This window comes from Mustela erminea, chromosome 17 (genome assembly GCF_009829155.1).
Source record: "Mustela erminea isolate mMusErm1 chromosome 17, mMusErm1.Pri, whole genome shotgun sequence".
Taxonomy (NCBI): domain Eukaryota; kingdom Metazoa; phylum Chordata; class Mammalia; order Carnivora; family Mustelidae; genus Mustela; species Mustela erminea.
In genome coordinates, this window is record NC_045630.1 from 20026454 (window position 1) to 20050801 (window position 24348).

At 44.3% G+C, this 24348-nt stretch overlaps 1 protein-coding gene across 1 annotated transcript in view; it reads left to right on the forward strand.

Moving 5' to 3' along the window:
• C17H1orf21 (chromosome 17 C1orf21 homolog) overlaps positions 1-24348 on the forward strand; it is a 223820-nt gene that overhangs the window by 69748 nt on the left and 129724 nt on the right. The window contains exon 2 of the mRNA XM_032318936.1: positions 9354-9571. Within this exon, the coding sequence (XP_032174827.1) occupies positions 9478-9571 (94 nt within the window). The 5' untranslated portion in view covers positions 9354-9477. The remainder of the gene's footprint in view (positions 1-9353; positions 9572-24348) is intronic.

Below are 24348 nucleotides of genomic sequence, written 5' to 3' on the forward strand. Positions count from 1 at the left end.
TGGTGGGTATATGTGTGCATGAAGAAAAGGGAGAGAGAGAAAAACACTAAGTCCTTTACCAGTAAAGAGGTATTTATCTGTGTGCTCTAAGTTTTCAGGGCACTTCCAAATCTTGAGCTGTTCTGGATAGAACTGGAAGGTTCTAGAAGGCTGAATTTCAGGTAGCCAAGGCTTTCCCTTGGTGATGCTCATTTCATTCTGCAGCTCTCTGCCCAGTTGGGAGAGGTGGGTTTCCTCAACCACTGGGTCATTGCTAACTTCTCAGACCTGGGGTACTGTGGCCTGCGTCTGAGCCCAGGGAGAGAGAGCTCTTAGGCCAGAGTTGGCACCAGTTTCTCAGGGATGATTTCATTTATTTTAGCAGGGGTGGGGGGGGAGGCTATTTTGGGAGAGAAGAGGGATGTTTGTTTAGATTTTTGAGGGAAACACTGTCTTTCAACTTCTAGTATTCAACACTTTTCAGAGTGTTACTACATTACTTTGTCAAAAGTATTTATAATTCTGAAGATATTAAATATATCCATACTTAAGTATTAGTGCTAAACTGCTCTAAGAAAATATAAGCAGGCTCTTTTGTTGTTAAATAATTCTCACGTTTGCTGCTAATAGTTAGTTTAGATAATTCCCATCTTTTGCGTTTCTCGGTCCTATGTCCTTTTACCTACCCCCGTGACCAGCTTAAAGCTGAGCTGTGCCGCGTCAGCATTAAGTTTAGAGATGGCATCGAATAAAAAATGAGGAACATGTTTGGCCTGTGTGAAAGCTGACGCTTCCCAATTCAGGGATAAAAACACGATACGTGCTTTCCCAGCGCGCACATCAGACCAGGATCAGCAGCGCTCACCTCTGGCCCCCTCGGCACCATGAGAATAACGTTCCGATTTCCCGGGGATTAATCCGGCCGCAGTTCCGTTGTAGTTTATGGTGTTAAAAAGGATCAACGGCTCAAAACTGGCATGACATCTGTTCCACTGTCATCCTCATCGGTAAATGCTTACCAAGGGTCTGCTAAGAGTAGTGCATTATACTGATGTTCCTACATCCCTTGTTGCATAAAATAAAGCTGAGACGGCACTAGTTAAATTAGATGAAACATCCTGTGAATTTCGAGAACATCTCTGATCCTTTCTTCTCTGGCAATGTGCATTAGGTATTGGAATTTCATTTTATTTCATTATGTTTCTGGTCATTAGCCCTCTCTGAATTCTTGCCTCTCAAGGGCAGGAATCCTCTCCGTTTTCATAATATATTTAAGTCTGCACATCACCTAGGATGTTCTTCACTGACCATTCAAGAAGGAGCATGAATTACCAATTTAGAATAAAATCAAACTTGTGCTTCTTTAGTAATTTGTACTTATTCTACTTTCACTTTCTTCTTTTTTTAATCTTTCATCTTTACCATCTGTTTTCTCTCACTTCTCTGGGGCTACCTCTGGGAACCCTCCAGGAAACTGATTCCACCCAGGGCTCCTGAAAAGTAATGTCCTGCACCTGGCATAGCAAAGTATGCATAAAAAATATTACCTTGCATTTTTAAGTGCTTTTCCAAGCATTTCATTATCTACCTAGATTTCCAGAACAATCCAAAAAAAGAGAGGGAGCTGCTGTTGTTATTCTTAGGATACTGACAAGGAAATCGCACAGATTTGGTTCAGGTGACATGGTGAACCAGCAGCACAGCTGTCGCGATCCCACTCCCGGGTAACCTGGTAGAGAAGATCCCGCAGGGACCCCGGCTGACAACTTCCTGCATGTCCCCTTAGTATTCTAAGTCTTGGAAATGGAAGGAAAAACCAGAACTCCCAAGTCCTGGAATGTCTTCCATTGGCCTTGATCACTGGGGAGCAAGTCTAGAAATAACGTAATTCTGCATAGGTTTACCATGGTTTGGGTCGGTGACTAATCAGGATCTGCTGTTTTCTTCTCTTGCCTTCCCAGAAATCGTGTCAGCCATGCACGAACTGTGAGAGAACACACAGGTGACAAGAGAATGGAGTTTTCAGGTATAGGATAAAGGCACCAAACTCTTAAATCTCTAGCTAAAGAACAATTATTCTACAGGCTTTTAAAAACTGTTCCCTATAAGAAACATTTTTGAAATTTATTTTTATTCATTAAAGGCACGATAGAGAAGAGGAAATAGGAGAGCTAAGCTTTGTTCATCTTTCCACTTTATAAACAATTGAAATCAGCACCCTCAGGCGCAGACATCATTGGGAATAATCCACAGACCTCATAGGGCTTCTCAGAATGTTGAGGGTTTTAGACCTGCAAGGATATCCTAACGGGGTAAGTTTTAAAAGCAAAGTTTGTAAGTAAACTGAATCCAGATGAAAACAAAACAAATGGTCTTTCTGTGCTCAGCATCCCTTGGGCATACATTCAGGTCGATAATAGAACCAAGGAGAGTGGCTCGAAGAGGTGCAGCCCAGCCTCGGTACGGAGGCAGGCATGTGTGTGACGTCTGAGACCAGAGCTGGCATTCATGCCTTGTGGTGCCCTTGCCGCCATGCCTCCTTGTCCCCGCACCTCATTGCCAAAATCCTGCAGAAGTAAATCACCTTGCACAGGACTTAACGAAGGTTCACGTTTCCGAGAGACACCTGTGTGCAGTTAGTATTTGTAGAATATTTGAGAGTTTTCCAGTAAAGAAAGCAGATGCCAAAATTCCTGTTTCTTGGGGTTAATAGCATATTGTTGATGGCCATGCCACCAAATGAGTGTGAGGTGAGGAATAAATTATCTTCTGTGATGCCAGCAATTACTGATAAGAAGAAGACTTGACTTTCCCAGATTACCCTCATGTGAAATGTGACATCTCTGTATGTATTACTTTCAACATGCACCAGGAAATGTGAGATAGTGTTAACAGAAGCCCGAGGATACCAAAGCTTCAAGATGAGAAATCTTTTAGGCTGTCTTTCTTCTCCTCCCTGCGCCCCCCTTCCCCCCCAGTGGGTTGCTGTATTAACACTCATTATAGCAAAGCAGAGCAGATGGGCAAACAGACTGATTAGTTATTTATATATATATTTTTTCTTTTTGACGCTTAGATGTTGGCTCTTCCTTTAATAAAAGAAAGGAGTTTTTAGATGTTGCCTTTTCTTGATTTCCCTTTTTAATCAGAGGGAAAAAGGGGGCATTTTGCTTCTGATCTATTAATAATGTGGCTGTATCCTTTTCTTAACTGCTGACTTCATAGCTCTCTGCATACCCATTTCAATCAGAATTTGATTTCTCTCCAGTCCTCTAAGCTGCATGTGGTACATGCCTGTTCTTTCTGGCCTAGGATTTCTTTATGGAGCTTATCACTTTGAATTCTTTTTTTTTTTTTTTTTTTTTTTTTTTGGGTAAGTGTCTTTCCTGACAAGGAAATTGTCTACAGTATTTTTGGCTTTTTCATCCAAAATGAAAAAGACCAGAACTGATTGGTGGAAAGTGAAATTATCCATACTATTATGTCAATAGAAATGTTTTCCCATGTTTTTTCTCTTTTAAAAAAAGGTCAGATATCTCTTTGTTTTTTCTCAAAACAGAATTTGTGTATTTCTTTCCTTCCCAATTTTGTAAAAATAGGTTTTCTGATAAAACTGTGCTTCCAGTTTAAAAAAACGTAGGTAAAGAGAAAGGTCATCAGCAATCCCACTTCTGGATATATATTCAGAGGGAACAAAATCACTATCTCCAAGAGATGTCTGCCCTCCCGTGTTCACTGAAGCGTTGTTTGTAATAGTCAAGGTATGGAAACAACCCAAGTGTCCACCCGTGGATGAATGGATCAAGAAAATGTCACACACACACACACACACACACACACTCTCTCTCTCTCTCTCTCTCTCTCTCTCTCACTCTCACTGGAATGTCAGCCTTAAAAAAAGAAAGAGATCCTGCCATTTCCAACAACACCGATGAACTAGAGAGCATTATGCTAAATGAAGTAAGAGAAAGGCAAATACTGCATGGTATCACTTATCTGTGTAATCTAAAAATAAAATAAGTCAAACTCAGAAACAGTATAATGCCGGTTGCCAAGGACGGGGGTCGGGGGGTGGGAGAAATAAGGAGAGGTTGGTAGAAGGATAAAAACTTCTGGTTCTGAGATGAATACAGTCCGAGAATCTAACATGTAACATGGTGATTGTAGTTGATTGGCGTGTATTTTAGAACTGCAAGTTGCTAAGAGAGTAGAAGTTAAGAGTTCTTGCTGAAGGAAGGAAGGAGAGAAAGAGAAAAAGAGAAGTAGGAGAGTTGCTGGATGTGTTAATTAAGCTGACGGGATCCCGTTCACAGTGTATGCGTGTATCAGATCATCGTTACGGAGCTTACACACTCACAGCGTATGGCAGCTTTGTCAATTGTGCCTCAGTAAAGGCTGAAAACAATAAAATACAAATAAAGAGAAATCACTGGCACAAGGGGACAAAAGGGAAAATCCATAATAATCCATAATCTTTTCTTATAAAAAGACAAATGTTTCACGTGTATGTAAGAGGTAGTCATAGCAAGGTAATGGGCTTAGTTGTGCATAGAAAAGAACTTTCTAGTGTTCCAATGTGGAGTGTTCTCGAACAGTAATTCCCCTAGTGATACTTAAAGCATTTCCTAAAGAGCCTTGAGGCATGGTGCAAGGAATAATAAACATCCCTGAGTGGTTACAAATGTTTTGGTCCTTTTTAAATTTTTGAATAGGATTTGCAAATTTTCTAAGTGTATTTTAACAAAAGCAGGAAAATATTCTATGAAGATGGCGCTAGGGGCACCTGGGTGACTCAGTCGGTTAAGCAACTGCCTTCGGCTCAGGTCATGATCCTGGAGTCTCAGGAACGGGTCCCGCATTGGTATCCCTGCTCAGTGGGGAGCCTGCTTCTCCCTCTCCCTCTGCTTGTGTGTGTGCGTGCGCATGTTCTCTGTCTCTCGCAAATGAAAAAAACCCGAAATCTTAAAAAAAAAAAAAAAAAAAAAAAAAAGGATGGTCTAAAGTCAGTTAGCTCATAGCATTGTGGATAGACATTGCAACTTCTGATTTCATGGTACAGGATAATATACCCATACAACTGTTTGGGAAGACTTCTGCACAAAGCCATGGGCAATTAATTGGATCCCATGTTTTTAGAGACGCCTGACGATCCTGTCATGTAGTTTATTTAGTTTTTAGAAACTGTCCTCAGTGGGACTTGGTATTATTAGAAGATTCTATCAAACATCAAAGAGATACTTGAGCTTAATTCTCACACTGCAGTCTGACTTCAGAAATAGCGTGTTGTTACTAACCATATGGGAAAACGAGACTCAGCTCCGCCCAGCTCTGTGGTCTCGGCGTGTTCGTGGGCACCGTCAGACTCACCTCTCTAAGTGCTGTGGTTTCAGGAAGGGGCATGCACAGAGGGTTTAGGGCTTGGCAGAGAAAAGCTGAGCAAAGCCAACGAGAAAATAGAAGCTTTAAAAAAAAAATGCTAGGGTTTCGGGAGAGATAATACAAACAAGAGGGAAGCATTTAGGGCAGATTACTGTGGCCATTAGGGGGTCATTTCTGAGGGTCTGCTCGGTTTGAGGTCTCGGTGGGATCTAAGTGGGAGGATGTTCAGGAGAAATGAAACTGTGACATCGTATCAGGCTATGAAAGGGGCCGTGCAGGGGTGTTTTCGTGATGATTCGTCAGCTGTGCTCAGGCCCCAAGCGTGATCTCTCTCGACATTCCCTCCCTCAAGGCTGAATCCGGTGCCCCTGGGATGAACTCACTTCTTTTCCTGGACTTGACCTGTGGTGGCTGTACCACCACTGTGGCCGCTGCTTTGCAAATCTTCGTGTTCTGTGGGGATAGAGGGCAAAACTGAATCTTGTGTATAACCCAAGCTTGCCAGACACCTAGGAGTTTTTAGTAGGTATTTGTTGATTAAATGAATGAATGGTTGGACGATTGCTTAAGCGCAGGATTTAGGTGACACAGTAAAGTGCTTTCCCTACTGATCCGTGGTTAACTTTATGAATTAGAGATCTTCTGTCTCTTAGATGACTTCATAATTATAACCTTCAAAATGGGCAAAATATTGGGGCACCCGGGTGGCTCATTTGATGAAGCATCTGACTTTTGATTTCGGCCCAGGTCATGATCACGGGGCTGTGAGATCGAGCCCCGTGTCCACCTCCACGCGGGGCAGTGGAGCTTGCTTAAGATTCTCTGTCTTCGTCTCCCCTCTGCGGTGAGCACCCTCCCCACCCCCTCCCAAAGGCAAAATATTAAAATATATTTCTGATGACGTAAAACTTGAAAACACCACTCATTAAATTACTGCTGTAAAATACAGAGGGTGTGTGTTTCGAAAACAGAATTGCGACCTAGTTAGGATTCAGAGAGAACTCATACCGACCATGCGTGCCTTTTAAAAAATATAATTAAATGGAAGCTTCCTGAGTCATCACTTGAATTGGATGTAAATCATGTCTAATCTGCTTATTAACATGCCCCTCACCTCCGTGCCTGAATAGCAGGGAAGTCCTTCCAAAAGGTATTCTTACACGTTTTATGTTTGTTAGCCTGCTGCGGTCTGATTCTCGTGTGATTTCACCTTTTCAAATTCAAGTAAGACTTTTTGATACAAACACAACTCTTAAAACACAGAAGAAACACCACATAATGCTTTTCAGGGGGTAGCAAAGGATAATTCACATCTTAGATCCTTACACGAACTTCTTGGGTAGCCTATGAGGTGGTAAACAGGAATTTGGAATGAGGACAAGGAAAGCGAGGGGGACGCCCAGAGAGGACAGTTGTCGGGTCCCCTTGGGTCACCCCTGTCCTTCAGGGACTCTGTTAGGGTTTCCCATTCTCCTTCCGGTTCTTACTTTGTTTTGAAGAGGTGGCAACGGAAGGTTTCCCTCCTCTCTTCAGCTTGTTCTCCTGTGGACTCGTGAGCTTGTTTGCCCACAGTCCTTTCTGGAAACTGAGGAGTTTGTGCTGGGCCTACACCTGTTCCCTTAGGTGGTGATGCTGGAGGGACGCTGAGGGAGGTCAGCCCCCGAGAAAGTGCTGGCTTGGGGAGCATGGTGGCGGCGGCCACAAGCCCCAGCGGCTTCTTGGTTGGAGAGGAATTTTCCCCTTCTTCTGCCTTCGGAACTGAATTCCCCCTCTCATTCTTCTTGTCTCATATGTCAGTGATGTTTCTTCAAAATCTGTGGTAGGTCGACAGAATGGATTTCTGCACTGCTAGTTTAATATCTCTCCAAGTGTGCCCAGCTTCGCCCCGGAGAGACGTCCTTACCTTGAAGTTGGATAAGGCCCTTCACAAAGCATCAGCCACGCAGGCAGGAAGCCACCCCCTTCCCTGACCCGCTCCTCCCTCTTCCCACCCAGCAAGGGTGAGTCTGGACTTGGGGGCGCACACTCCCACGCCCACCCTTCCACATTCTAGTGTCTTCACTTAGGCACTTCCCTAGGTCTAGATGATGCTACTGCCCTTTGAGCCTTACTGGACTGCTAAGTCTCTACAAAATACTACTTCCTCTTTTAGCTCCTGTCTTTGCCCAGTCGTAATTTCTTCCCCCTCTCTCTCTCTCTCTCTCTCTCTCTCTCTTTTTTTTTTAATTCTGCATTGCCGTATTCCTGTGAAACCTCTATCATGGCTCTCCTTCACAACATTGTGTAGATCTTTAAAAAATGTCTCCCGCATGCACATTGCCCCCATCAGGCCCCTGAGCTGTACAGACTGGTATGAATAGACCATCAGATCAAAATACTCTAGCTTTAAACACATCTCTGCTAAATGTGGGGTGTGTGTGTGTGTGTGTGTGCGCGCACTCCAGCTAGATTTACAAATATGAAAACGTGTTAACAAGAGGTTACCCAATCGCGTAGAAAAACTATAAACATCAACTGTCTGGGGAATAAGAAAAAATCTTCCTTTTTTGTAAAACTTGATCAACTAACCCTAATCCTATCCTCCCAGTCATGAGCCAATCCTAGGAGATAGTATGAAAAAGTACAGAAAGACAGGACTGGTGTTATACCCACAGAGTCGATACTGCAATTTGCGTTTGCTTGGCTTCATTGAAGATCATTACCTTTGTATCTAAGTTTGTTTTTGAGATTGATTTGGAATTACCTTTCAGTATCCGATGAATTTGAAAAATTCCCTGAGCTGAGATTTTATGGCTTAAGTGATTAGATTTCTCTGTCCATGGGTGCCCTAGGATACCAGTGCCCCAGGCAGGAGGCCTGCAGCTGTGTTTCAGTTTCTAGAGCCCTGTTCCTGAGGCTGAGCAAACCATCAGTTGTTCATAAAAGGGAGAGGGCTGTAGGGGACGCAGGCGCCCATCCGTGGCGGGTGCGTGGCCTGATGCTTCTTTCGCTCTGCTTGGGTGTAAAGCGGTGGGGGCCCGAGCTACAGTGGGACGGACGGAGGTGAAGGAGTGGGCGGATATTCAGGCAGACGTCTGTGCAACTGGCCTAAGCTGTCTGCAAGATTGGAATGGCTGGAAAAGAAGGAAAGAATAAAATCATACAGAGCAAACCCTGAGAATCTGAGCAGTGACCTTGGTTGGAGTGGGGAAAGTATATCTACTTACATCAACTAGAAGACTGTCTCCTTTGTGGTTTATCCATAAATTCTTTCAGTCTTTGTTAGTGGTTCAGTAGACGGACAGAGCCTCCAGTAAGAGGTGGGCAATTGCCTTTTCTTTTTCAATCTTCCCACATCTTCTCAGTCCTTAAAGCATTCAGCTAGCCGCTCGGAGCATGGACACGAGTAAGTGTGACTCCTTGCCTCCATCACCTTCCCTCATCCAAAACACCGTCACGGAGTGACACGGAGTGACACGGAGTTCCTTCCAGAACCCACCAGAAATAGATAAATTAGCCCATATTTCAGCCTGTCGAGGAAGGCTGCTTCGTCCTGGAAAAAAATTGAGGATCTGAAAAGAGCCGCTTGCGAGGAAGGAGGGGAAGATGGAGAATTTTTCGCACCAGTTTCCTGAGCTGGGTGGAGCTCGTGAATGTACTTTTCCTTACTCCGAAGGTTTTTGAGATTCCAGAACATTAGCAAACATACATGCACTTTATGTGTAATAAGGAGGAGTGCCCCAATATTTATTTCAATAAACAAATACCTATGTTTTTGTTATCTCCTCAAGGAGTTCAGCCATGTGTTATGCAGGGGCCATGCCTTCTGGTCTTGCTTTCTGAGTGACTTTCAGGCAAAGGGGGGCCGTGTTGCCTTTCCTCCTCAGCACCAGTTACCCCCTCCCCATGCGCCGAGGTCAGGCAGGACTCCTTGTGCATTGCCGATCACACAGCGGGGGACACTGAGACACAGGCTTTTGCTACCCTCGTTCTGATCCAGCTTTCTGCTCTTGCAGGTGCGCACATCCTGACCGACTCAGCAGGAAGGTGGATTTTCTTTGTGTTTAAAGAAAAAAAATGTCCCCGTGTCTGTAGAGATGATTTGCAGTTCAGCCCGGCTGAAGCTGACCGAATGAGACTATGGGCTGTGCCTCTGCCAAGCATGTTGCCACTGTTCAAAATGAAGAGGAAGCCCAGAAAGGGAAGAACTACCAGAACGGAGATGTGTTTGGCGGTGAGTGCCGTTGAACTTGACCCTTGACCTGCTGACCCTGGCCTTCACTTTTTCCAGAGGCAGAGCAAATACTTGTAGTGTTTGGGGGTGGGGGGTGGTGCTGGTAAAGGGCTGATGAGATTTGGCTAGAAATCAGGGCAGATCTTTTACGTAGGGCAGTTTCTGTAGTAATTTATACATAGAGGATTCTGAGGAGTATTATGGAGGTTTTATACGGAAACTAACACTGAAGTCAAGCTTTAAGTAACTGGATGGGTACATAGGACAGCAGCAACAGGGGTTCCTGGTAGAGGAGCGCTGAACGACCGAAAACACAGTCATCCAAAAGTGCAGTGAGTGAGGATTTGTAAACGAGAGAGTGAGGTGTTTCTTGGGGCTCCTAGTTACTCTTTATGGGACTTTTCGTGTGCATTTTTTCAGATTAAAAAATACAAATACGGTGAATTTAATAATTGTCTTTTAACTGTTCTGTGATGAATCAAAGTGACTTTAGAATATCTCGTGCATCGCTTCTCTGCCTTTTGGCTAAGATCAAGTGTAGAATATCTCGTGCAAAGGTCACAACCTACCAACCCATGGCCACGTCTGGTTTGCAAATATATTTTCTTTGGCTCCCAAAGAATTACAAAATAAAAAGCAAGGCAGCGTATAAAACTCAGGATGCTTCATGTAAAACCCCCAAATTTCTTCAGGAAACCTGGTGACACCGAGTCTGTCTTCCCTGAGGCCACAGTTAGTGGGTTGAGATAACAATGGTCCCCTCGGTCCAGGAACTGCTGAGCCCGCCCTGAAGAGCACACCAAGCCCCCTTCACTCCTGAACATCAATGGCCTGGCCACTTCCAGGCTTCTCAGTGTGCCTGGCGATTAGTTTGTTCCTTAGAAGATCCGCAATTGCTCTGGAGCCACATGGCTGTGGGTTAGTACAAAATTCCAGTTAGGAAGGCAGACATAGGAGTTTGGCTGAGTTACTTTGACATAACCCACGACTGGACCCATGCACGGTACTCCTGTGTTCAGCCACTGGCAAGTCACTCTACGGCATTTTGGTCCCTCCTGATGGTTGTGCCGGTCCCCGGTGAAGAATTGGGGTACCGTGGGAAGGTAGCTGCTCTGCTAAAAGTAGGCTAGTGTATATGGGAGGAGGACTTTGTGTTGTGTCGTTTCAAGGAAATGTATGTGTTGCCTGGAACAAATTTGCTTCTGGTGGCGACTGCCTAGAAAATTCAGAACAGTGGGGAAGAGTAGCGTGGGAGCATTTAACTAAAACTTGACTCAGATCACTGAGACCAGTTCCTGGGAAAACAGTTAATTGGACGAGCATCATTCCGTCACTCTCAAACACTTAACTATTAAGAGAACATAATCTAGTATCAAGCATTTGTTCAAATTAGCTTCTACGTGATATTCTGTGTCATTATTATTTTTGTAACAAGAGCTACCATTAATGGAGCTGCCTCCATATGTCGAACATGCCGAAGCATTTATACACTCATTTTCATGGTGCATTTTTCACAACAGTCCTGTGAAAGATGTGTCATCCCAGTTTTACATATTTGGAAGCTGAAGCACAGAGAGACTAACCGGTCCCAAGTTGCCCAGCTACGAAACCACAGACTCAGGTCGCTCTGACTCCAAGGTCCATGTTGCTTCTCTCAGTGTCGATGCCCGGCACCCTGCTGCCTCCCATTGGTCACTCATTCTTCAGTGCAAAAGAGTATTGACTGGCCTGTATAGGATAGGCCGAGACCTTTTGCTAAATGCCATGGGCGGGGGGTGCAGAAGTAAATGATGCATAAACCTCCCTTTCTAGGACTTCATGAGAGGATGAGGAAATGTTATGAGGCAAAATAAGCCATGTACCAGGAGAGGAAAAGATATACATCGTGGTAAGAGTCAAGGGGATGGAGAGATTGCCTTAAAAGGTGGGATCAGAGTAGATTTCTAGAGGTGACCTCTAAACCTGGCCTTAAAGGACCAGAAGAATCTAAACTTGTTAGATGAAGGGTGCAGGAAGGAACTGGGTGACAAAAGGCTAGAGGTGATGTGAGACTTACTTGAGAATTATAAATAATCCAGTTGGAATGGAATGTAAAATTTAAGTGGGAGAGAATTGGCTAGAAAACTAAGGGTTAAATTATAGAGAACTTTGAATACCATTTTACAGTCTTTAGAAAGAGACTGTAAGAGCAAAAACCAGTGATAGTCAGTATATTGCCCTTATATTCTGCCTCGCAGTGAGACCACCTAACCGTCCAGTCGATAATCGGTTTCAGGTTTAATAGGCAAGGAGACTTTCTATTATTCTAAAGTACGATGTGTATTTGGCAAATGTTGGCGTCTAATAAAGGACTTTTCCATTAGTCAACTATCGCTGGGTATCAGACAACTTTAAGATCTCAGCGGCGTTCAACAATAAGCCTGTCTTTCTTGATCACGAGTTGGTGAGTCAGCTGGAGTGGCTCTGCTCCATGTCTCTCTCATCTTCCTCCTGGGACCAGTGAGCTGCGGGAGGGGAGGGGGGGCATGCTCTTCTTTTGCAGAAGCGTAAAAGTGCAAGCAGTACACAAGATGCCTCTTAACCTTGGGCTTACGGCTGGCCCAGTGTCACATGCACATTTTACTGGTCAACTCAAGTCACACAAATGCGCTCAAAGACAAGACTCAGAGAAACCCATCTGAACACGATGCATTTGTGACGAGGGTGTGGATGCGGGGAAGAGTCGAGAATCGGGGCTGACAATTCGCTGTGCCCCCGGCCTCCTCAGTCATGGCTGTCTGTGTGGCTCCGTTCAGTTCATGCACTCTGAGCATATTTTTAGCCTCCCAGTACTTACACGGACATTTTGTTCACTTCAGCATCCATCATCTTGTTACTCTTTCTGACATAAACATTGGTGGGTTTGTGGCATGGTGTTAGAGACAGCAGAACAAGGAGGAAGAGAGCTTCTTGAACTGGGCAAGGGAGATGGTTTTGATAGTCCCACAGGGCTCTGGCCTTAAAATTGTCAGAGGGCAGACTGAACATCAGTGCCTTTATCCTAGTGTTACTAAATTCTAGAGTATGTATATGACCCGATAAGGTCCTGTCTGTGTTTCTCCACTTAAATTTTAATTTGCAAGCAGAGCAAGTATACAGAATCCTAGTATGATCACAGATGGTCCCAGGTGACTAGCAGATCTGGCTCACTTTTACTCACTTGATATCTTTGTCACCCATTGTTTTGTAACATGTTACCTCATGACAAAGTACTCCACACTTAGTAGCTTGAAACAAGCACCGGTTTATTATTTATCACAATTCTGTGGGTGCCTGGGTTCCTCTGCTGTTTTTGCCTCGGTTCAATCAGGTGGCGACACTTAGCTGGGCACTCAGTGGGGTTCACCTAACTAAGATGGCTTCAAGTCTCTCCAGCTAGAAAGTCAAACTTTTCATGAGGTGGCTGGTAGAGGAAGTGGAAGCTGTCGGGCCGATGAATACCTAGACTTGTAAGTCCAAGAATGTCACTTTTGCACCATTCTATTGTCTAAAGCAAGTTTCAAGACCATCCCAGAGTCAGGAGATCTAGAGATCTCCATCTATTGAGTCTAAGGAATTGTTGGCGGCCATCTTTGGATACTAGTTACCTCAGCCACTGAGAGAGGCAGTGAGAACCCCATGACTGGATTATATTCCAACCTGGACAGTTAGAGTCTGCTTTTTGAATCACTGCTCTGTTTTTTTACTGAATAAAGTTGCCTCATTTCACTTTTTAGAAGCCGTTTTTTAAATGTTTAAAAAATGTTACTACTGCTTGTTCTTGAAGAGTTGACAAAGTCTGTGAAGGATGGCATATTTGGAGATGGCTCTGAAGTATGTGTCTCTGAGTGTGTGTACACACACACATTCGATCCTTTTCCTAAAGGTGTGAATTTAATTTCATAGCTTCTAAGGACATGCTGAGGAGCGTTGATAAACAGTGTGTTTTTACAAATGGTAATTTCCATTTTTATGAAGCAGTTTGGTCTCTGTGATGTTTTGGTTACCTAGAAGACCGACCACTCCAAATGTGTGTTACAGAGTATGTCTAGACTATTCCACCAAAGAGGATGAACTGACCAAAGAGCATCTTGACTCTTAGATTTCATAGAATTCAGGAGGTCACTACCAAGGAACTTTATCACTGACGTTTACCTATAGACTTTCCTTCCCTTTAAATACTGAAGCATAAGAAGTTTCAGATCTAAGGTTGTGCCTCACATCCATGTGGCCTGTTGAGAAGTACAATCCAGACCAGAAAGCCCCGTCTCCAGATTGGAATTTTCCTTCCCAGATGTCAGGGCCAACGTGCCGAGGTCAATCGGAGGACAGCTGAGCAGATTGCCAAAACCAGCTTGCCACAGAGGGGTGACCAACAGGTTCAAGTTATCATCAACTAGTTAAGCAAGTTCTAAAGGGAATCCAAGTGCTTACTGGATTCTTTTAACAGCCATTCTCTTAGACTATTAAAGTAGGTGCACGGAACAGGTTCAAGTCTTACTGGAGAAATTAACACCTCAAACCTGAGTTCATTATCTCTCCTGCCGCCCACCCCAAGAGGAGAAAGCTCTTTACTTATATTGACTTTACTGTTTGCCTGAAGGTCACCACCATTCTTCCAGGAATGTAGGCTTTAATTTGCCTTTTCCGGCTTCAGTGACTCTTGCCGCTCTCCCCAGAAGCTCTTCTCTTGCCGTTGCCACAGCCCGCCACCCGGAATGGTGCGGTATCTCCAGACTGAGCGCCATGAGCCCCCTTGGTTGGTTGTTTTCTTCTGGGATTTTCTTTGTCGTTCATTTTTAATTGTCAATTTTTTGCGCCATTGTTGGAGTCTGTCAGGTTTTTCTAAGTGCTCCTCTGCCCGTGTTCATTCTCCTGCTCCAGAACTTTCTGTGGCACCTGGTTCTTAGCCAGTAAAATCCTAAATCCTTAGTGAACATGCCTTGCAAGGGCTCATAGCCACCTTGGCAGCCTTGTTTCACGCTCTGTCCTTCATGTTCCCTGTTCCTCAGCCAGACTGGACAGCTTGCCCTGTGACCTTGGACACACCTGTCTCCCAGGCCTTCTGGTACGCCATGACCTCAGCTGTTCTTCCCAACTTCACCCAAACTTGCATGAAGCTTTTCTCATACCTTCAGAAAGTATCGTTTTCCTGCCATCCCAGGATACCTCTTTACATACTTAGGTATTTGGTTTATTTCTTGATACGTCTCATCTCATTATTTGTGTATATGTGTCATCTCTCTTATGAGCCAGTTAGGCTCCTGAAGGCAGGGACTGTAGGTCTTGAGGGAAACCAGGGTTCCCAGACTGTGGGAGCTGGAGACAGAGAGATTGTTTGGGGATTGGGGTGGGCCCTGGTGGGCCGGCTTCCCCGTGTGACTAGGTGGCTGAGTTTGGCTGAAGGGCCAAGAGAGTTTGAGGTTTATAAATGTTCTCTTAAGTGGAGGTGTTTAGATGATTACAGTAAATTTTTCTGAAATAGCAGTGTAAGACCAAATATAAAAGGCAAGCAGTAAAGCAAGATTTTGGCTACTTTGTCTCCCCTTGATTCTGTATTACTGTGTAGCTTCAGTGTAATTCTGATGCTTAGCTGTGTAAATTGGGAGCATATACCAGGACTGTGTGTGTGTGTGTGTGTGTGTGTGTGTGTGTCTGCGTGTGAGAGAGAGATGGTGTTATCCAATCTGTTACCCATCTCAAGTATTGTAGGGACCAACTTCACAGGTTATGGGAAGATTATGTAAGAGAATGGATCACATTCATTCAGAAAGTCCAAGCAGTTGAAGGCGAAGTAATAATTCCCTGTTTCTTTCTGCAGTAATTTCTGATTGCATGAAGTGAAGATTAATTAAAATTAATCTGTGTTTGTGTTTGTGAGACAGTAGCAGGATAATGTTACCTCTGTGCCACCCAGGCCAGTAGCCTCTGGCCACCTCTGATATGAAGCATGTGAAATATGCCTGTTCTTATTGAGATATGCTGTGGGCATGAAATACACACAGGACTTTAAGGACTTTGTATAAAAGAGAGTATAAAATGGCTCATTAATGATTTTTTTAATTAATTACATATCGAAGTGAATAATATTTTGGACGTATTGGGTTAAGTAAAATACATTGTTCAAATTAATTTCATCAGTTTCTTTTTGCTCATTGAATGTGGCTCCTAGAAATATTGAAAGTACATCCGTAACTCGCATTATTTTTCTTCTGGATGGTGCTGGTTTAAGTCCCTGAAAGGAAGTGTTGGGTGTTTTGGGCTCCCTTTTCTTCCCAGTTTCAGCTTTGGAGTTTACTTACTCTGGAATTCAAGAGAAAAGGAGTTAGTTAGGCTGAGACAGGTGGGGGCGTGGGGTGTTGGGGACCACGGGAAAGGCAGAGACGGGGAAGCAGCTTAGCAGAAGAGGAAGAGCACAGGGTCGCGTGCTCATCTCTCGGCTCTCGTCAGTGGCTGTCTTCAGCTGCCCCTCATGTAACTTCTTCTGCTGGCCCAGGGAAGCTTGTGTTGACTTCTGAAATTGTTATTTCCCAAGGATCAGAGAGGAAATCTTTCTCTCTCACTGCTCACCCACCTTTTGTTTGGTTGTTGTTGTTGCTTTCATTGAGTTGGTCAAGAACCTTAGGGGCAGGAGAACTGTTTGTTGGGTTTGTGATAGAGCCAGATCATGGTCATGAAAGCGGGGGGGGGGGGGGGGAATTGAGTAAAGAAGAGTGAGGAAACTGGCCCTGGGTTTAGTCTTTGAAGATTCCACAGTGTCTTTTTTTTTTTTTTTTTTTTTAAGATTTTATTTATTTGACAGAGAGAGAGAGAGAGATCACAACTAGGCAGAGAGGCAGCAGAGAGAGGGGGGGAAGCAGGCTCCCCGCTGAGCAGAAAGCCCGATACGGGGCTCAGTCCCAGGACCCTGAGATCATGACCTGAGCTGAAGGCAGAGGCTTAACCCACTGAGCCACCCAGACACCATGGATTCCCCAGTGTCTTGAGCTGAGCTTCACAAAGCTCTCAGTGGCTTGAAGTGCACATGGAGCTCGTGCAATTACAGACGTCAGCCCACCTTGGCCAGGGCGTTACATCATCCTCTTCCAGGATAAACGTTCTTAGCCCAGTGCCTGGCTCAGGGAAGGGGCCCACAGGGCTCCTGAGCCACTCCGGTAGCTGCCTGTTGCTTTGGCAGGAGACGGGTCCGTATCGTGAGCACACAACTGTGATTCTGAGTTCGCTCTCTAGCTGGGGGGGTCTTCCAGCTTCCCCACTTCATCAGTGCTTGGGCGTTTTCATGTATGATACAGAGATAGTGACGGAATCCAGCCTTCGGAGTCCTGTGGAAGATCAGATGAATTAACAGTGGAGAGCACTGAGAACGCAGCCGGTGCATAACTAGCCCCCAAGCAGTAATGAAGGGTGTGAGTAGGTTTGCCCACCTCTTCACTCTTGCCCCTCACTCATCTCAAAATACACCGTGCTAGAGTGGCCGTGATGGTACAGTCAGTCTGAATTTCTTTGGAAGAGTTTCCCATTAACAGAAAATCAAGAAAATCCTATACTTTTTTAAAAATGTAAATTCAGTTAGTTAACATACAGTGTATTATTAGCTTCAGAGGTAGTGTTCACTGATTCACCAGGTGTAACACCCAGTGCTCATCACATCACGTGTCCTCCCTGAGGCCCATCACCCAGTTACCCCCCCCCGCCCCCCCCACCAGCGGCCCTCAGTTTGTTGCCTGTAGTTAAGAGTATCTGATGGTTTGTCTCCCTCTCTGATTTTCTTTTCTTTTCTTTTCCCTCCCTTCTCCTATGCTCCTCTGTCTTTGTTCTTAAATTCCACATGAGTGAAATCATATCATTGTCTTTTTCTGATTGACTTATTTTGCTGAGCATAATACTTTCCATATTTAAGGAAAAAGAAAATTCTGGGCACCTGGGTGGCCCAGCTGGTTAAAGCATCCAGCTCTTGATTTCAGCTCAGCTCATGATCTCAGGGTCATGAGATCGTGCCCTGCATCAGACTCTGCTCAGTGGGGAGTCTGCTGGAGATTCTCTCTCTCTCCCTCTTGCTCTCAAATAAATAAATAAATCTTAAAAAAAAAAAAAATCCAAGTACTATTTTTCCTTCCCTTGCCATTGTTTAATGTTATATGGAGAGATGAGTGGAAAAGTGGGACTGTTTGTCACTGATGGGTTCAAGGCAGCCTGACTGCAGGGTGAGGGAACCTCTGAGTTCACAGACACTGTTGGCAAGGACATCCAGGCAGGGCCCTTGGTGGTGTCCCTCCGGTTTTATGTCTAGAGGGTTTCTTCCGGGTGCTCTCTTGCTCCTCCAGGGCCTGGTCTTGTCTATAGTTGCCTGGAGCCCTTTGGCAGTCAGAAAATAAGAAAGAACTTGGCCCCGGAGAAGGCAGTGGAGACCTCTCTGGTACCATCCAGTGAACGGCACAGAGGACTGGACCTGCAGGCGAGGCTTGTTCTCTGTTGCGGGAAGTTCTCAAAAAGTGACTCAGCAACACGAGAGAAGGTGGGAGGGTTTCTTTACCCACAGCATTTCTCCTCTGAGTTATTTTCTCCTGAGTGACATCGCAGAATTCAGAAATTCAAAAACAATGGCTGCTTCCTGGAATCCTGGTTGATGTGGCAGAAAGGATGGGTTTTGCCGTAAGCACCTGCCTGGTAACCTACCTGGTCGGCACCCCCCTTCCCCCCCCCCCCCCCCCCCCCCCCCCCCCCCCCCGCCAGCAGCGCTCACCTGGCTGCACCTGTCGGACACTTAGCCCGCATTTTGGACCTGGCTCTCCCCTGCAGAGAGCAGCTCAGCACCTCCCTTTTGTGCCCAGAGCCGGAAATGTGATTGTTTCTTTTGCCCCTGAATTACGATATAAAAACAACTTAGGCTCCTATTCTACAGTTTGTTATCCCCATTTTTTTTTTAAAGATTTTATTTATTTATTTGACAGAGATTCAAGTAGGCAGAGAGGCAGGCAGAGAGAGAGGTGGAAGCAGGCTCCCTGCTAAGCAGAGAGCCCGATGCGGGGCTCCATCCCAGGACCCTGGGATCATGACCTGAGCGGAAGGCAGAGGCTGTAACCCACTGAGCCACCCGGGCGCCCCCATTATCCCCATTTCAGGAAAATGAAGCCAAGAGCCACGCCACTTCACTTACCTGAACAAGCGGGACTGTCTGGAACTGAGGTTGCAGACTTCAACTGCGGGAGATCCCCTCTCAGGAAGAATATACCTGTCTTTGCTATTAAATTTAAACCAGCCTCCACTCAGGAGTCTTTGAGAAGTAATCGCGAACCAGCTGCTTGAGCTCAGCTCCGGCTTTTAACTGAAGATATCTGAAGGCTCTATTGTTATATGTAGGGCTATTTTCAGGAAACCTGAAATTCACGGTCATGGTGAATGCACAGGCCTGAGAGTTGGCAAATTGGTTTCGAATTGCTACTCACCAACATGTACCTTGGCGAATTACTCTCTTTGCCTTGGTTTCCCCATCTGTCTAATATGGGGAGAACTGGTATTTACTTGCCTTCAGAGGACCGTTGGGAGATTCAATGTATGAGTGTATAGAATAGGATTTGCTGCATGATACACACTGTGTGAGCGCCGTTTGCTAATATCGAATTAGCAGGCTTAGTTTCCCTTGATTATGCCGGGGGGTTGGGGAAGCAACATGTCTATTCCAGATGTGTAATTCTCCAAGCCTGAAAAATTTGTCAGTTATCCACATGATAGTTATCTCTTTATTTTGTATTTTAAAATATTTGTGGTCCTGTAATTTAAATTCCTATAATTTAAAATATATTGCGTTTCTATAATTTTTTTTCTGTTCTTTTTTTTTTTAAAGATTTTATTTATTTATTTATTTATTTATTTGACAGATCAGAAGTAGGCAGAGAGAGAGAGTAGGGGAAGCAGGCTCCCTGCTGAGCAGAGAGCCTGATGCGAGGCTTGATCCCAGAACCCTGGGATCATGACCTGAGCCGAAGGCAGAGGCTTTAACCCACTGAGCCACCCAGACACCCCCTTTTTTCTGTTTTGACAGCTTCTGTTCTGTATAAGATATGAGTGTGTGTGACCATGTGGGTGTCTTAAATCCGAAGACTTAAGGCACGCCTCGGTGGCTCAGTGACTTAAGTGTCTGTCTTTGGCTCAGGTCGTGAACACAGGGACCTGGGATTGAGTCCCACGTCAGGCTCCCTGCTCAGCAGAGAGCCTGCTTCTCCCTCTCCCTCTACCTACTACTCCCCCTGCTTGTGTGTGCTCTCTCTCTCTGTGTCAAATAAATAAAATCTTCAAAAATCAAAAAATAATCAGAAGCCTTAAGTATCTGACTTGAGTGGTGAGTGTGATGTTATGCCTCATTCCTGCAAAAGTGTGGTTTAAAAAAATAGTTCCATCCTAGAAGTTAACAGATACATTTTCACTTATCACACATAAATCTCTGCATGTGTGTGTACGTGTGTGTGTGTCTGCAGTAGCATTTTCCCACTCCTGGGTTTATCACGCACAGTGAGGGTATTTATAGAAAAAAGGACATTTCTTGGTGGAGCACTGTGGAGAGGCCGGGAGACAACAGACGCAGATGATGCCTTTAGTGATTGTAATTGAATAAATATTTCCATAACTAACTGAACTAAAAAGATGTACAAATTTGGAACTATTTCAATTCATGTTTTATTCTTTAAAAATACTTTATAAGTCTAGGGTGCCTGAGTGGCTCATTTGGTTAAGTGACTGCCTTCAGCTCAGGTCATGATCCTGGAGTCACTGGATCGAGTCCTGCATCAGGCTCTCAGCTCAACAGGGAGTCTGCTTCTCCCTCTGACCCTCTCCCCTCTTATGCTGTCTCGCTCATTGTCTCTCTCTCCAGTAAATAAATAAAATCTTTAAAAAAAAAACTTTGTAAGTCTACCATTAAAATTTGAATTCCTTAACTCCTCACTCCATATTAGAGTTTTCCAGATGAATCAAGATGGAATATGGAACCATTAAAGTACTATAAAAAAATATGGGTGAAAAAAAATGTGGGTGAAAAATTATATGGGTGAGTGTTTTTATAATCTTAGGGTTTCTATAATGCTGCAAAATCCAATGCCATAAAGAAAAGTTGATAAATTTTACCATGTAAAATTCTCTGCATGACCAAAAACTACCATTAACTACGTTAAAAGACAAATGTCAAACAGAGTGAGAATAATATTTCTAACATAGATAAGGTTAGTAAGACTAGTGTAAAAAGAGTAAAACCTGTAAGGAAAGTGTAAAACCTGTAAGGAAAGAACTAATGCTCCAACTGAAAAGTAGACAGGGTTTGTTACCAGGCAATTGAAAAGAAAAAATACAAAAGGAAAATAAACATGACAGAAAGATAACAGCTTTTTAGCAATCAAATTAATGACACCAAAGAAAGAACAAATCCTTTTTCACCATTCAAATTAGCAAGGATGGGCATCTATCTCACGCTATAACTGGGAATCTGGCGGGGGCACCAAATAGTTATAGATACATATACATATAGAATGTGAATGAGCTGCCCTTCATCCTAGCCATCCTACTTCTAGGAATTTATCATAAGGAGATAGTTGGACGAGCCTGCAAACCTGTACACTCCAGGGTCTTTCTCACTGGTGAAACATACATCAGATATAGCCATTAAAGATTAAGGTACTCTTTATTTGTTTGTTCTTAATTATATATTTTTAATCAACATATAATGGATTATTAGCCCCAGGGGTACAGGTGTGTGAATCGCCAGGTTTACACACTTTACAGCACTCACCATAGTGTGTGTTTGTTTTTAAGTAGGCTCCACACCCAGTGTGGAGCCCGACACGGGACTTGAACTCGCGATCCTGAGATCAAGACCCGAGCTGAGATGAAGAATCAGATGATTAACCAACTGAGCCACCCTACTCTGTATTTACTGAGATTCAAAAAAAGTCTATGATGTGTTAATAAATGAAAATAGTAAAGGATTTTACACAGCATATCTTGTTCGTAAACTTCATTTGTTTAAAATATATGTAAAACATTGTGTATTTAAAAAGATGTTTGGGGGACGCCTGGGTGGCTCAGTTGGTTGGACGACTGCCTTCGGCTCAGGGCATGATCCCGGGGTCCCGGGATCGAGTCCCGCATTGGGCTCCCAGCTGCATGGGGAGTCTGCTTCTCCCTCTGACCTTCTCCTCGCTCATGCTCTCTCTCACTGTCTCTCTCTCTCAAATAAATAAATAAAATCTTTAAAAAAAAAAAAAAAAAAAAGATGTTTGGGAAGGCTATTCACCAAAACATTAACCACGGCAAATCTCTTGTGAAGTCTCAGGTGATTCTTAATTTTCTTAAATCTTTGATGGTCAACATTTGTCATTCGATACAACAGTTTATTTTGATAAATAAAATTTTGTGTTTCTGTTTTCCGAAGCCAGGCAGTGGTGCTTTCAGGGCAATGTGCAATCGATCCTATAGGAGAAAGTTCTCTCCCTGGAAATGGCCCCGGGGCCACAGGGATTCCACGAATAGACCTGTTTGCCCAGGTGAACAGATGGACTCGGACCAATGGCGCTTGCTGGCCAGCAGGTCCTTCTGTCCACTAAGCACATATTGACCACCTCACGTGGCGTAGGCGCTGGGCTAGGTACTGAGACTGTACAGATAAAGGAAGCCTGTTCCCTGCTTTTTAGGAATGGATCATGATGTCACAGATGGACATCTCAAGAGAATGTTTGTATCTGATGACGATCATGCAGAAGGGTCTTCTATCCCAGGAGTAGAGGAAGACTCTTAAAGAGGATGATTAAGATCTCGGCTGAGTGTTTTGGTTTTCTTTTGTTAAGATTTCATTTATTTATTTGACAGAGAGGGAGAGCACAAGCAGGGGGAGCAGCAGGCAGAGAGGGAGAAGCAGGCTCTCTGCTGAGCAGGGAGCCCAACTCGGGGCTCGATCGCAGGGCCCTGGAATCATGACCTGATCCGAAGGCAGATGCTTCGCCAACTGAGCCACCCAGGCGCCCCTCAGCTGAATCTTAAAAGACAAGTAGCAGACCAAAGAACAGAGGTAGGGCAGAAGTGAGAGGCTGAGAGACTGAAAAGGTTCAGGGATGCGTTGCGTGTCAGATATGTCAAAGGGAGACTGGGAAGCTTTACCAATCCAGTGGGGAAATAACTAGAGAATCCCACATCAGAACAAGTGTCTTAAATATTTGAAAATTTTACACTGTAATTTTTCCCCCAAATACTGAAAAGCTCCTGCAGGCAGTACAGGAATCAAAATTATGTCAGAGATCAGACAGTGGGCTGAGAATTTAGACAACACTGGACAGATATATAGTCTAGAAGATTTGATGCTGATTCCTTAAGCTCTTGAAGTGGTTAGCCTCACTTCAGTTTTAAGAATCATAGTCCCCAAAACACTGATCCCAGAATATAGCCTCGTCTACGTGTGAAGACTGTATTCCCATTAAAACACCACCAAACCATCTGAGACAGAATTTGATGGTGTGGTGTTTGTCCCATGTGGGAATTCGAACACGACTCTGTTCCTTACTAGTGCACACCAGTGGTGTCTTCAAATAGATTCTGTGTGCATCACACGTCACAAGTAAATTCCTCACGTGGGGTGAAATAAAGACAAAAACCTGGCAATAGTTACTCACTTAGGAGCTGCAGGAACTTGTCGCTGCTGATAAGCCCCTGGTCTTTGGCAATCTTTAGAGGGGAGAATTAGGACACAATGGGAGGTAACAATGGCATGTCCATCCCCCTGGGGCCGAGCAAGGTGAGGTCTACCATTCACTCACCCACCCATTGTTCCCAAGAGTTCAGCTGTTAAATATTTCTGGGTGAGTAGTTTGTGATCATAAACTGGTGTCACAGTTTAATTGTGTTTGTGATAACAGTGTTCCAAATAGTGAGGGAAATTGCTTCAAACTCTTAGGATCTCCTGAAGCACTAATCGTCAGTCAGCAGTCATTGACTGGCCAGTCACAGAGTTAGAATGGTTCCAGCTGAATCCATGTTTATGAACAGGACCTGCGAGCTGGCAGGTGGTAGATATGACAGAAACAGAATGAGGTGACTTGCCCACAAAGCCTTTATCCTATTTTAGAGAAGACGCCATTTATGCACAGGCAGTAATTCAGCAACAAACAGAGATTGGACTTGAAAACGTGTAATGAAAGTGCTACATTGAGTGTCTATTGGCCCAACAGGTCCCCAAATACTGTGGACAACGGAAAAAATAAATACAGGCTGCTTTAGGGGGTAGAGAGAAGAGGAAAATGTTATGGGAAAATAAAGACGTTTCCTTCTTAGAGAAAAATCTAGCCATCGTTCAGTAAATCATCAGTCTTTTATGATCATTGACCGTGAGTTCCTTGAAGATAATGCTTATAACGTAATCACACACCACTCTTGCCTAACATAACCGAGTGCCCAGCATGGAAGTCGTTTGGTATTAATAGATGGACATTAATAACAGTGATGGGAGGAGGGGTGCTGTCACGCCTAGTGGTAGGTGAGGGAGTGGCGACCGTGAGAAGTTACATAACTTGCCCAAGTGTACACAGGTTGTATGTTAACTTAGAGTCTGGTCAGGAACTCAGCTACGTCTGACTTCAGAACTTCAGTGAACGGATGTGTGCTTTGAAAGAGGAAGCAGGGAAGGCACTCTTTTGGGCATAGTAAGGGATTTTTTTAAAAACATGCAAGATACAGTTCCTCTGTTCTGGGACTTGCAGTCTAATGGAAGAGCAAAGCCTGGC